At 40.9% G+C, this 12,799-nt stretch overlaps 1 protein-coding gene across 2 annotated transcripts in view; it reads right to left on the reverse strand.

Annotated features, from left to right (window-relative positions):
- The window catches only part of ERBB3 (erb-b2 receptor tyrosine kinase 3), a 111,279-nt gene that overhangs the window by 49,717 nt on the left and 48,763 nt on the right, over window positions 1-12,799 (reverse strand). For both annotated transcript variants that reach the window (XM_083355432.1, XM_083355433.1), the window contains exons 2-3: window positions 5,109-5,260; window positions 2,234-2,420 (exon numbers count right to left, since the gene is read on the reverse strand). In XM_083355432.1, the coding sequence (XP_083211558.1) occupies window positions 2,234-2,420; window positions 5,109-5,260 (339 nt within the window). The remainder of the gene's footprint in view (window positions 1-2,233; window positions 2,421-5,108; window positions 5,261-12,799) is intronic.

Genomic DNA, 12,799 nt, shown 5'->3' on the forward strand with positions numbered 1-12,799 from the left:
AGTGTCCCAGGGTCATGTGAAGTGACCAAAATCTGCTGCAACCACCCAGCAGACGGGGGGGGGGGAGGGAATAAAAACCAAACACCACCCCACCCCACCCCCACTGCCAATCCTCAACAGAAATACTCACAACAATGAAAACCTCAAACAGGAGGAAGAGCGCCACCAGGCAGGCAGGCAGGTATCTTGCTCATCTGTGGCTTGGGGGGCACTTTTTTCAGTGCCATTGTAACTTCCAACAGTCACTAAGCAAACTGTTGTAAGTCAAGGACTACCTGTACTTCATCACTTTTTTCCTTTTTTTTTTTTTTGGTCATCAGGTTTTTGACACCTTGCTAGGCAATAGATGGTACTCGAATGCTGTCATATCCTAAAAGTGGTACAATGGGTGAAAAGGTTGAAAAACCCTGCACTAGGCCAGGGGTAGGCAACCTTGGCTCTTTTATGATTCATGGACTTCAACTCCCAGAATTCCTGAGCCAGCATGGCTGGCTCAGGAATTCTGGGAATTGAATTCTACGAGTCATAAAAGAGCCAAGGTTGCCTACCCCTGCACTAGGCTCAAAGGTGGTTTTTCAAAAGGCAACTGGACTTTTTCTATTTTTCCTTGAAGATGTTTCACTTCTCATCCAAGAAGCTTCTTGGATGACAAGGAAAACATCTTCAAGGAAAAACAAAGAAAGCCCAGTTGCCTTTTGAAAAAGCACCTTTCGGCCTAGTGGACAATCATGACCTGCATGACTGAGAATCTCCACAGACATTATCCACAAGACTGCTTTATCATCCTCTCAGAACAAGTCTTAACTACTACAATACAGGGCTTCTGTTATCTGCTTGATAACATGCAGCCTATAGATCTTCTCACCATTTACCTTTAAGATCCACGTGTCTGATTATACACATCTTTTATAATCACAAGCCTAACAACTATTCACCTGCTGTTGGCTTTAATCAAGGTATCAGAGGCAAATGGAATTTTAATCCTGACAAATTGTAGGCTTCTCTTTAGCATGCAACAACTCACTTTATCTAAATGGCTCCTGGCTATGCCTTTGGCAAGACCAGGAATATTGTCCAAATGATACTTTTCATTCTAAAATATGATGGTGGAGAGGGAACCCGCTTTTTCTCTTCCTCTCATAATATCAGCATTCAAAGTTACGCAGTTAGATCGACCTCCTTAAACAATCCAGAATTAATTGATTGAACATGCTGTTGTAAGAGCATATGGTGGCTTTCTATCTAAAAGGTGATCAGGCAAATTCACTGATAGTGGCTAGGCTAGATCTCCAGGCTCAGAAGTAGGGTGCTAAATTTGTTAGGAATAAATATGCTAGAAGGCTATGTATGGCAGCTCTTGGCTGCCATCATGGGAAGTAGGAAGCCAGATCAATGTAGTGAGCCCTTTTCTTCTTCATCCTTTTCCTCCTCCTTCTTACTAACTATGAGGTATTCCTCATAACACTTTATTAAGATGTATCATGTGTTCAGAATATTGGAGAGCACAGTGCCCTTCACACGTTCCTTCTTTCTGGTATAAGAATTCTTTTCATCAGGGAGGAAAATAACTCATTTTGGGCTCCCTTCTCAAGCACTTTTCAAGACAAGCCTCACAAATGTCATCCCACCATCAGTCATTACTTAAATTACCTAGTGGCTACACTTGTTCTAGGACTCTGGGCCTGTGCCCAGAAGCTGCCCTTAGGCAGGAACAGCAGCAGTGTTACTTCAGGACACACTGTATGGGTGGAGCAGTGTCAGCACGTTGCATCAATACTAGGTACTGCCTGATTGGGGCTGCAAAACTCCAAAGGATCACTAGATAGTAGCAAAGAGCGAGAATTTTCTGCAACTCTTTGCTGCCATCTAGAGGTCACCTCTCTTACTTGTTGCCTGTTGCCACTTGGTTCTCACTGATTGTGACACTCTAGACCAGGGGTAGGCAACCTCGGCTCTTTTATGACTCATGGACTTCAACTCCCAGAATTCCTGAGTCAGCTATGCTGACTTAGGAATTCTGGGAGTTGAAGTCCATGAGTCATAAAAGAGCTGAGGTTGCCTACCCCTGCTCTAGACAAATGCTTGTGTGCTTGAGGACCATGAAGCAATTACCTCCCCTATGTTGACTGTATATACACCACTGATATTCAACAAGCCTGCATAAGGAAATTGCTTCACATGTACAGGAACAAAGTCTGGTTTGCCTGGAGCCCAAACTCCATCCTCATCTTACCTGTGAGCTGATTGAAGCCCATTTGGTGTAGAGCATGTGTAACATTTTTTTCATAGTTGAGGACCACATAGAGGGCATACTTTTCTTCGTAGTACTGGGTCCCACGTATCATGCGGAGGTTCTGCAATGGCAGGTAAGTGAAGACATTCATGGCGATCAAAACATAGCCGGTCACTTCTCGGATAGTCTAGGAAGAATGAAATAAAATCACAAAAGACATCATAACTCAGCCAGACTTAAATATCAAGCATACCCTTCAGAGATTATTTGCCATACTGGCTGGGAATTGTCAGAAATGCAGCAATCTGGGGAAAACTATCACAACATTTACTGCATGTATTGACTGTCAAATGTGTGGCTAGTCATTTTGTTAATCAATCAGGCTCCCAAGTAAAATAGATGCCATCTTAAGATGCTGTGACTTAATGGAAGAGGAAAATGCATGTGATTGTAATTGGTTTCCCCCTGTTCTTCCTCAATGGATGGCAGCCTAAAAAGCTCTATTTGATATCATAGTAGCTCCATTGGCATCACAGAGCTCTGCAAAAGTTTGGACCCAGTTCTGACAAACTACAATAGTTAGCAGAAAGGATCAATGAGTAGAGTGAAGCTAAGCAGACTCACATCTTCAAATAGAAATCATTGCCAAGGAGCACTAAATCAGCAGGGGGAGTGATTTCTGATTGAAATGTGCCAAACAGGAAGGAGGGGTAGATCTTGGAAAGCTATCACCATCCATTTTTAATTTTTTCCCAGCCAGCTATGTCTGAGAACCAGTATAATTAGCAAAAAATATGTGGGAAGTAGGCAAAAAAATTTCCATGCCCTGCTTTCAGGTAGACTCCATAGCAGATAGTATATGTTATTTGGATGTAATCCATATCTCAAAACTTAAATATTCTTTATAACCCAAAGATGCTTTTTTCCCCCAAAAAGTCAACTGGACTTCCTTTGTTTTGCTTGAAGATGTTTTACTACTCATTCCAGAAGCTTCTTCAATTCCGAGAAGCAAAACATCTTCAAGCAAAACAAAGGAAGTACAGTTCCCTTTTGAAAAAAGCACCTTTGGAATAACCATGACCTGGATGATTAAGAATCTCCATAGATATTCCATATAACATGTAAATGTATACTAAACATTTACTTTCATAGTTCTTTTGCTGCACACTAGTTCTTTGCAATATTCATTGCATTTTCAGAAAAAAAAATTGTATTTCTCATTGTTTGTTAGGTCCTGCTACAATTTCTTACATTTATATTCACAGTTCTATATTTTAGTTGTGGTGTTTTGATGTATATGTTGTTGTTTTATTCACATCAGCTGCCTTGATTGTCAAAGATACTGAAATAAATTTCCTGCTTTTTTGAGAAAAGTTTGTGTTTAGGGAAATAATTTTCAGGCTGCTTGTATCTCCTCCACCATCATCCCCTTTCTCATTTCATTAGTTATTATTTGTTTCTCCTTAAATTTCAGCCTTCATCCAGAAATGTAGATGTAAAGAGATGCATTTAACTCATGTCTGTCTGTCTGTGTGTACACACACGTGTCTGGGTAGATATGTGTATGGGGGGGGCGGGGAGTCCATGAAGTCTCCAAGAAATAAGTAAAACTTAAAAGTATTTACTTCATCTTCTTGAAAAATACAAAATCCGAAGTAAAATAAATAAATAATTCCAGAAAATCTACTATTATCCTGAACATACCAAGATATACATAATATGTAAACATCAGGGCTTGACAATAAGTTGTTATAACTGAGACAGTAACAGGCCTATCAGCCATATATGTAACCAATTCTCTTTCAGCCAGCTACCATATTGCATGGTGATTATCACCAGATGGTGAGGTCTTTAGTTAGCTGTGTGCCAGTTTTGGAGTCAGGGGTTGGCTAACTTCAGATAATACTGTTCAGAAAGCCCAGATTATTGTATGGGTAAGGAATGGGACCTCTGAGATTTCTGAAAACACCCACTGGGTTAATAGTTGACAGATTATTGTGCCATTGAAAGGACGGAGAATTCACTTTGATCATTTAGCTCCATTTGTCTTTTCAACTTGTGATGCCATGGAGTCCACATTCCATAGGCAGGCTCGGTCTAGATTAAATGTTACCATATAGCTATTTAGTGATGGGTATGTCACCTTTGCAGCCGTTTCTCTGAGTATAATTCCAAACCTCCATTGCCTCAATCACAAATTGAAAACAAATATCCCCAACAGAGACATTTTTAGCCAGCTACTACCAACACATTCTATGTTCTTCTCAACCAAGCAAAATCCCCCCCTTTTTTTTCTTTTTTAATCAAACTAGGCTTCCTTCCAATATCTGAAGCTATCTGTCAAAAATGTTACTTTGTTGAATAAGCCATAATCTAAGGTCCACTGAAATTGTTGATACTGACCTCAAAACATATATATTGAAGCATTAATCCTAAATGTGTTTACTCTTTAGGATGAATAAATTTAGCATTTCACTGGGATAAATTATTTAAATTGTTGACAATCATTAGTCTCTCATGATTCAGGTTTTTGAAGGGAAAGAAATGACAGGACACAATGGAATGGATATGTAAGCATTTCCTGGTTTTGCTCTGCAATCTATCCATTTTAATAAGAATATTCTTGGAAAATGTAACAAAGTGAAATGTAGACTATCACTGGATTTTTTTTTAATCTGCCAGGAGTAAATGAGAGCATGGCCATCATTTGTCATATCTATGTACAATCATTAATAGAAACAAAGTTGGAGTAGATAACTTCAGCCTTCTGAATGTAGATGGAGGAAGCCAAGATTCCCACAGAGAATTTTCTACGCTAGTTTCACACCTGCTAAAAAAAGGAAAATCTATTAAGTCCTCCACCACATCTAGTTACCTGCAGGAAAGAAAGATCCTGGTTTTGTCCAATAAGCACTATCTCCAGGTTGCCCATGACGATCTCACAGTTGTTGTACATTTTGTATAGAGTCTGATACCGTTGCTGGGCATCTCCTGTCACACTGAGTTCGTTTTGGGTGCCTGCACAAACTGCAAGGAAAAGAGAAAGGGAATGCATAAATCATTTATGAAGCTCACCAGTTCAGTGCTTTTTCTGTAATAGTCTCCACCATGAAAAGCCAAGTCATCCAGATATCATCACTTTCTGCTTTGAACAACCATGTCCAGCAGAGCACGGCACAACTAAACATCAGAAATGGCGCGGATAAGGTGCTCCAGGCCAAGTTCTAAGTCCTTACAGCAGACATGTCAAACACAAGGCCCGGGGGCCATATCCGGCCCGCGAAGTGGTTTCATGTGGCCCACGAAGCCATCCTGGAAACAGTGAGGGAACGGCCCCCACTGCCTTGGCCCTGGCCCAGAGACCCTCCTTCTGCCAGAGACCCTCAGATCTGTCCCACTCCTGCCCAGGCCCCCATAGGCACCCTTGATGCGAACGATGTAGAGCTGGCCACGCCCACCCAGTAGGACATACGTACTCTAGCCACGCCCACCCAGTAGGCCATGCCCACCCTGGCCATACCCACCCGGCCCCCTGAGGGCAACCGCAATGCTGATGCGGCCCTCAATGAAATTGAGTTTGACACCCCTGCCTTACAGGGTGCTATTCTTTCAAATTAATCAAAGTATCAGTCTTGATGGGTATATATTTACCCTGTATCAGTCTGAGGTCAGTTTCACTGTCATGGGTTCCATCTAGATTTTTATGAAGGTGCTATTGTTATCTTTTCCTGTGTTACTATTTGAAAAATTCTTCAGCAACAAGGGAGGATGATTAGACATTAGAGTCAGTCTTCAAAGAGGGGTCACTAGACAAAGGTGTTGTCCCAATTTTGAGATGGCATAAGTTCTTAGTTCTTAGGTGATCCAGTGGCATCACGACCAAGGACTTGCAACTGAGAAAAATCTCATAATGTCCCTATAGTTTCTATTGATGGGGAGCTTCCATTTCAAGGCAATTTCATTTCAAGTCATGGGGGGAAAAAGACAGCAGACAGTACAAACTCTGGTCAGTTTTGACTCTGGCAGCAGGAATTGCAAGAAATGAAAGACTGGGAATAAATCTACAGTGAAAATAGCCTGGATCAATCTCAGATACATTTTGTATTGGAACCAGAACAGCTGAGAAACAGAGAAATTATTGCCCTTAAGAGTCCTCAAGGACTCTATTACAATGCTTCCAGGGTAGAGGAACAGGGATACACAAAACAAAATTATGTAAGAAATGGAGCCATAATCCGTAATCCATGGTGAGAAATATCAGACGAGGTAACAAAACCTAGTAAGAGCAACATCAAACAACTATGTTGATGTATGGCATCCTCTTCCAAATTCAATTTTTTGCTTCTTTCTCGGAACTATTATCATTAGAGATAGGCATCTACCTGTGAATTCCTCAGAAGGATAGTCATGCTGGCTAATATCCAAAGAGAAATTTCAGGTGTGTGATGTACTAACTAGAGCATTTTATATTCTCCATTGTTCATAGAATCATAGGGCTGGAAGGGATCTTGGAGGTCTTCTAGTCCAACCCCCTACTCAAGGCAGGAGTGCTTATACCATCTCGGACAAATGGTTGTCTAGTCGTTTCTTGAAAATCTCCATTGATGGAGCATGCACAACTCCGGGAGGCAAGCTGTTCCACATATTAATTGCTTGCACTATCAGAATATTCCTCCCTATTTCCAGGTTGGATCTCCCTCTGATGAGCTTCCACCCATCGCTGCTTGTCCTGCCCTAGATGCTATGGAGAATAAACCAAGGCTCTCTTCCCTGTGACAGCCTTTCAAGTATCATGTCTCCCTTAAGCCTTCCTTTCGTAGGCTAAATGTACCAGATCCCTTCACCGTTTAACACACAATTTAGTCTCCAGACCCCTTAGCATCTTTGTTGCTCTTCTCTGCACTCTTTCCAGGACTTCAGCATCTTTTTTGTGTTGTGGCAACTGGAGCGCAGAACTGGACAGGATATTCCAAATGTGGTCTCACTAGTGCAGGGGTAGGCAACCTCGGCTCTTTTATGACTCATGGACTTCAACTCCCAGAATTCCTGAGCATAGCTGACTCAGGAACTCTGGGAGTTGAAGTCCATGAGTCATAAAAGAGCCGAGGTTGCCTACTCCTACACTAGTGCAATACAGAGCTATACTATCTGATGTTGCAATCTAGGACTGTGCTGGCTTTTTTTGGCAGCTGTACCACCCTGCTGACCCATACTTACGTGGTGGTTCACTAGCACACCTAGATCCCTTCACAGGCACTACTGTCCAGCCAGGTACTGCTTATTCTGTACCTGTCCTCCTTCTTCTTCCTCTTCTTCTTCCTCTTTCTCCTTTTCCCACTTATAAACTATTATTAACTCTTCCCTCTCCCTAACATCTAAACATTTACCCTGAAGGGTAGGAAAGTCCCAACCAATCAGAAGAAGCTCAGTGTTTCTTAGGAAAGCCAAAATATTTTAGGTTCACACATCAAGAAAGAATTGTCATCCCCTCAATGTAGAGCATAGATTTATAATTCACTTTTACAATAAGGCCTCTGAGTTTCAAGATCTTGAATGCTAACTAGGAATGTTTAAAATCCGCAGACTCTACCTACTTAGAGGTGCAAAGTTGGAAAATGCTGCTCTACTGGATGACAAACAGGTCCTACCAAAAGCATAGAAAGGGGTAGAAAACTGCCACCCTGGTGTCCTACTTCCTAGGACACCAAGGTGAGTAGCTCTGATCAAACTCAACCAGTCCTAAATGACAAGCATGAATAAAAATTGTGAGCATCTGCACATTCATGCAGGTAAATAAACAGTCAGGATCTTCCCACAATTTAAGTAGTACAGATTAACCACATTGCAAGAGGAAGGGTGTGATGAGGCTGAAACCATAAGGAATTAGGATGCTTGATGAGATCACAATCAGCCCCTTTTTGATCTAATTACTTGAAAACACAAAGTCCACTTTGAGATTTACAGTAACAGGAAGCAGCATATAAATATTAATTGAATAAACAAGCAAGCAAAACCTAATTGGCTACTTCCTCTATCTACCACAGAGATCGGAACACTAGACTAGAAAAGTAAGATTCCAAAAAATTAAAAAGGATTACAGGTAGTCCTCGACTTACAGCAGTTCATTTAGCGACCGTTCAAAGTTACAACGGCACTGGAAAAAGTTACTTATGATCGTTGTAGCATTTCCCGTGGTCACATGATCAAAATTCAAACGCTTGGCAAGTGGTTCATATTTATGACAGTGGCAATGTCCTGGGATCATGTGATCAGCTTTTGCAACTTTCTGGCAAGCAAAGTCAATGGGGAATCCAGATTCACTTAACAACTGTGTTACTAACTTAACAAATGCAATGATTCACTTAACCACTGTGGAAAGAAAAGTTGTAAAATGGGGAAAAGTCATTAACAAATGTTTCACTTAGCAACATAAATTTTGGGCTCAATTGTTGTCATAACTTGAGGACTATTTGTACCTGCTGGATTCATATAGGCTATAAGCTAGGATTTCTATTTATCCTGCATTCCTGAAGAAGAAATGCTTTTTTCTTTTCTACAAATGTCAAGAGGGCAAACAGATCCAATACACCTTCCCCCAGAACAAGTTAGAGAGAGAGTGACTGGCCCAAAGTCACCCAGCCGGCTTTCATGGGTAAGGCAGAACTTGAACTCATGGTTTCCCACTCTCTAGCCTGATGCCTTAACCACTAGGCCAGGTGCAGGCAACCTTGGCTCTTTTATGACTCGTGGACTTCATCTCCCAGAATTCCTGAGCCATGCTGGCTCAGGAAATCTGGGAGCTGAAGTCCACAAGTCATAAAAGAGCCAAGGTGGCTCAGGAATTTTGGGAGCTGAAGTCCACGAGTCATAAAAGAGCCAAGGTGGCTCAGGAATTCTGGGAGCTGAAGTCCACGAGTCATAAAAGAGCCAAGGTGGCTCAGGAATTCTGGGAGCTGAAGTCCACGAGTCATAAAAGAGCCAAGATTGCCTACCCCTACACTAGACCAAAGTGGCTCTCTTTCAAACCATAATGGCCAGAATTATGCACTGCAGCAACTTGAAACCAAGCAAAGCACTTGATGTATGAAGTCAGCCACTTACCCTGAGAGCACAGATAAGATGCTCCTTTCTCATTGGGTGAATGGTCCAGCACTCAAGTACCTAACACTATAGTTTATCAGATGAAAACGTTTCCAAAGGGTAACAGGGTTAACTCTGCCACCCCAAATATAATAGCCTGTGTTGCAGAACACACTACCACACAACCACACAACCACAATTGGTTGAACAAACCCAAATTGGTGAGGTACACGTAGTACACCAAACTACAAAAAAGCAAAGATAATTTCTCCAGTTTGTGTGAGTCAGGAAGGCCATTTTAAAGTTTGAGAGCCTGTTTGAAGCAACCACACCAAATAAGTGCTGCTGTGGATCACTCACTCATAAAATGCTTGTTCAGAAGAAGGCGAATAAAATAGTTGCTCCTGGACACCTCCCCCTCAGCTGTTCCCAACCCCTTAACTTGCTTTTATTTATTTCCAGACAAATAGGTACACTTTCAAACAAAGCAGTAGCTACAGCCTTCTATTATGTTACTCTTCTCCGAAAAGAGCAACATCTACTGGGAAGGTTAGAAAAATCAAGATGGCAGACCCAGCAGTGTCATCACAGTCCTCCCCATGTTGTACATGTTGTGATGTTGCATGCAGATATAAAGAGACAGGCTTAAATTGCACTGCTGCCACTGCCATTTTGCCTTTTTTTGGCAACCTTCCCCCAGATGTTTCTGGCATAAGGTCTGTGAGGCCCAAAGACACCATTGTAGAGTAACTGAAGTTTTTAAAGCCAGATTCTTTAAACTCATGTGCCTTTTTAATTAAAAGAATCTATGAAGACAGGTGGAGTACTATGACTAAGACTTACAAAGCTGTTTCAATATTGATTAATTTGTAATGGGCTGAGTTTTATTGTGCTGAATCATGTTTACCGGCAAAGGGGAAAGAGAGGCCAATTTGGATGCAGACATATTAAAACAGAGCAGAGAAGTCATTGGTGAAGGTTCAGGACTGGATTATTTTGCTCTAAAAACAGAGGTACAATCTTGAGTATTTGGCATTTGCAGGTCCACACTCTGGTCACAGATGATAGGTTAAGGGAGCTTTGACCCACTCCTTGTTTTCCATGAGTGCACTGACTCAGAGTTAATAAGTAACCAAGGAGAACAGGCTTTAAATGCATACCTCACCTCCTATTTCTTATGCACAAGCACTACAGATTCTTGAATCAGGTCCTGCATATAAATACTGGATGAATATCTAGAGGGTGGGGAGCCCATCTTTGGCTAGACTGGATTAAAGCACAATGTCAACAGCAGTTTATTGTAACCCCTCCAGAAATCCTCAGTAGTGACACCTCACTATAATGAACTAATAGGGAGGGAGAAAACACAATTTTTGGGGAAGAGTAAATCGACATGATGAAATAAACAATGCAAATTCCATCATTTGCAAGTATTTATGCCATTTGTATCATGATGTCATGATGCAAATTGTCCCAAATTATGGAATTTGCATCAACCCTCTGTCATTTCTAATATATCTTTACACAAGTAATGGGAATTGCAACAAATTTTGGCCTGCTGCATACAGCTGCACAGTAGGTCAGCAAAGATTTCCCAGTAGCAGCAGAAACAAAAGCCTTTTCTCTTACCCAAATTTAAAATCTAGAAAACTTGGCAGAAGGAAAGAGGATAGATTTCTCTGTGAACAGAATTGTTCTTGGAGTGAAACAAATTTCTCAGGCTGAGCACACGCCCCATCTTGCTGGCCATTATTTTGCATTTGTCTCTAATCTGTAGATTGGGTGATCTGAGTAACAAACAAGCTATTTCTGTATTAATAGATTACCTGCATCCCTGGATGTTGTTTTTTGTAAAGTTCTCATAGCCATTAAGGGAAGAGTATCAGCCAATATATGTAGTAAACAAACAGAATGGCAAATAAATTTGGAAAGCTTCCTGCTTAGTTTCACAACTGTTTTTTGGGACGAAATCTCAGATGGGTGGTTAATAAATTTTAGAAATAAATAGGTGAAGTGAGATTTCAATGAATACAGCTTAGACAAGAAATATGCTGCAGACCAGCACTTGATAAAGCAGCACTTGGAAAAGATATTCAAATGCTGCGGTGTGACACTTTACAAAAGCAAAAGTTGGACTTTAAAGAAATAGGTTAAGAAGAGTATTGACGCCGTTGAACTCTTAGAAAAACTCTTAGAAAAAACTCATGAGAATATCCTGGACAGCCAAAAAAAACCAGATCAATGGATCATTGAATAAATCAACCCAGAATTCTCTTGAGGCACAAATGACAGGCTCAAATTATCCTATTTCAGACACAAAGACTCAGCTTTCTGGCAAAAGCTTTAATGATAGGAATGTGGAAGGAAAGAGAAGAGGGCAACTAAGCAATAAAGCGGATGGACTGAGTAACTGTGGTCATGAGTACACCATTAGGAGAGCTGAAGGACCAGGTTAGAGACAGGTCATCATGGAGAAAATCTATTTATGTGATAGCTAAGAATCAAAACTGACTTGATGGCACATAATCAATCTGCTGGATTTCCTGCTAAGAAGGAAGAAACTGGTCTATTTCTATCTTCTCCAGAACTGTTTCCATAAAGAACTACGGTATGTCCTACTAAGATTGTCATAATTTCTCTGTTACAGAAGTACTGGCAGAAGTTGACATATGATAATAAAGCATGCAGGTACTCCTCATTTAGTGATGATTCATTCAGCAAATATTTGAAGTTATGATGATGCCGAACAAGCAGATGTACCATAGGTCCTTATAGTTGCAACCGCCACAACATCCCCAGAGTCATATAATCATGCTTAGGCTACTTGGCAACTGGTTCATTTGCAACTTTCCCTACCAGCTTTTGATAAGTAGCTCCACCCCAAGACAGCCACTCAGAACTCCTATTTTGTACCTTGGCAATCAATATGAAAAATAGTTACATCAGAAAGGCACTTCAGGGGAGGGACCTTTCAAAATTTCAGAAGAGTAAGTATTGGGTTGGGACATTAAGATGAGTGAAAAACAGTAATCATATAATTGAAACTGTAGTCAGTGCATATGATGGATATGAAGACACAAGAAGAACTTGAACATCCAGCATTTCCAAACAAACATCCAATTTGCAGCCTCTCGTCTACAGGCTCCACCAAAATTATTTAAGATTAAATGTTTCTGCTCTCAGGAGAGAGAAATACCAAAGAGCAATGAATTCTAGAACAGGCTCCTGCATTCTTTCCCCCCAAAACTGGGACTAGAACATGTAGCTAAAACTATGTCAGTCTCTTGAAGACTGACATTTCAAGACTCATAGCCCTTTAAACAATTGTCCTCTGTGGATTTAGTCAATCTCCTTTTAAACCCATCCATAAATAGTGTCCATTACTATTTCTTGTGGAAACAAACTTCACATGTTCATTATATACTGTGTAAAAAAGTGTTCTTTTGTTTGGTCTAAATCTTCCAATCGCTTCATTGGTTGAACTCT

The sequence above is a fragment of the Vipera ursinii genome (assembly GCF_947247035.1).
Source record: "Vipera ursinii genome assembly, chromosome: 2".
Taxonomy (NCBI): domain Eukaryota; kingdom Metazoa; phylum Chordata; class Lepidosauria; order Squamata; family Viperidae; genus Vipera; species Vipera ursinii.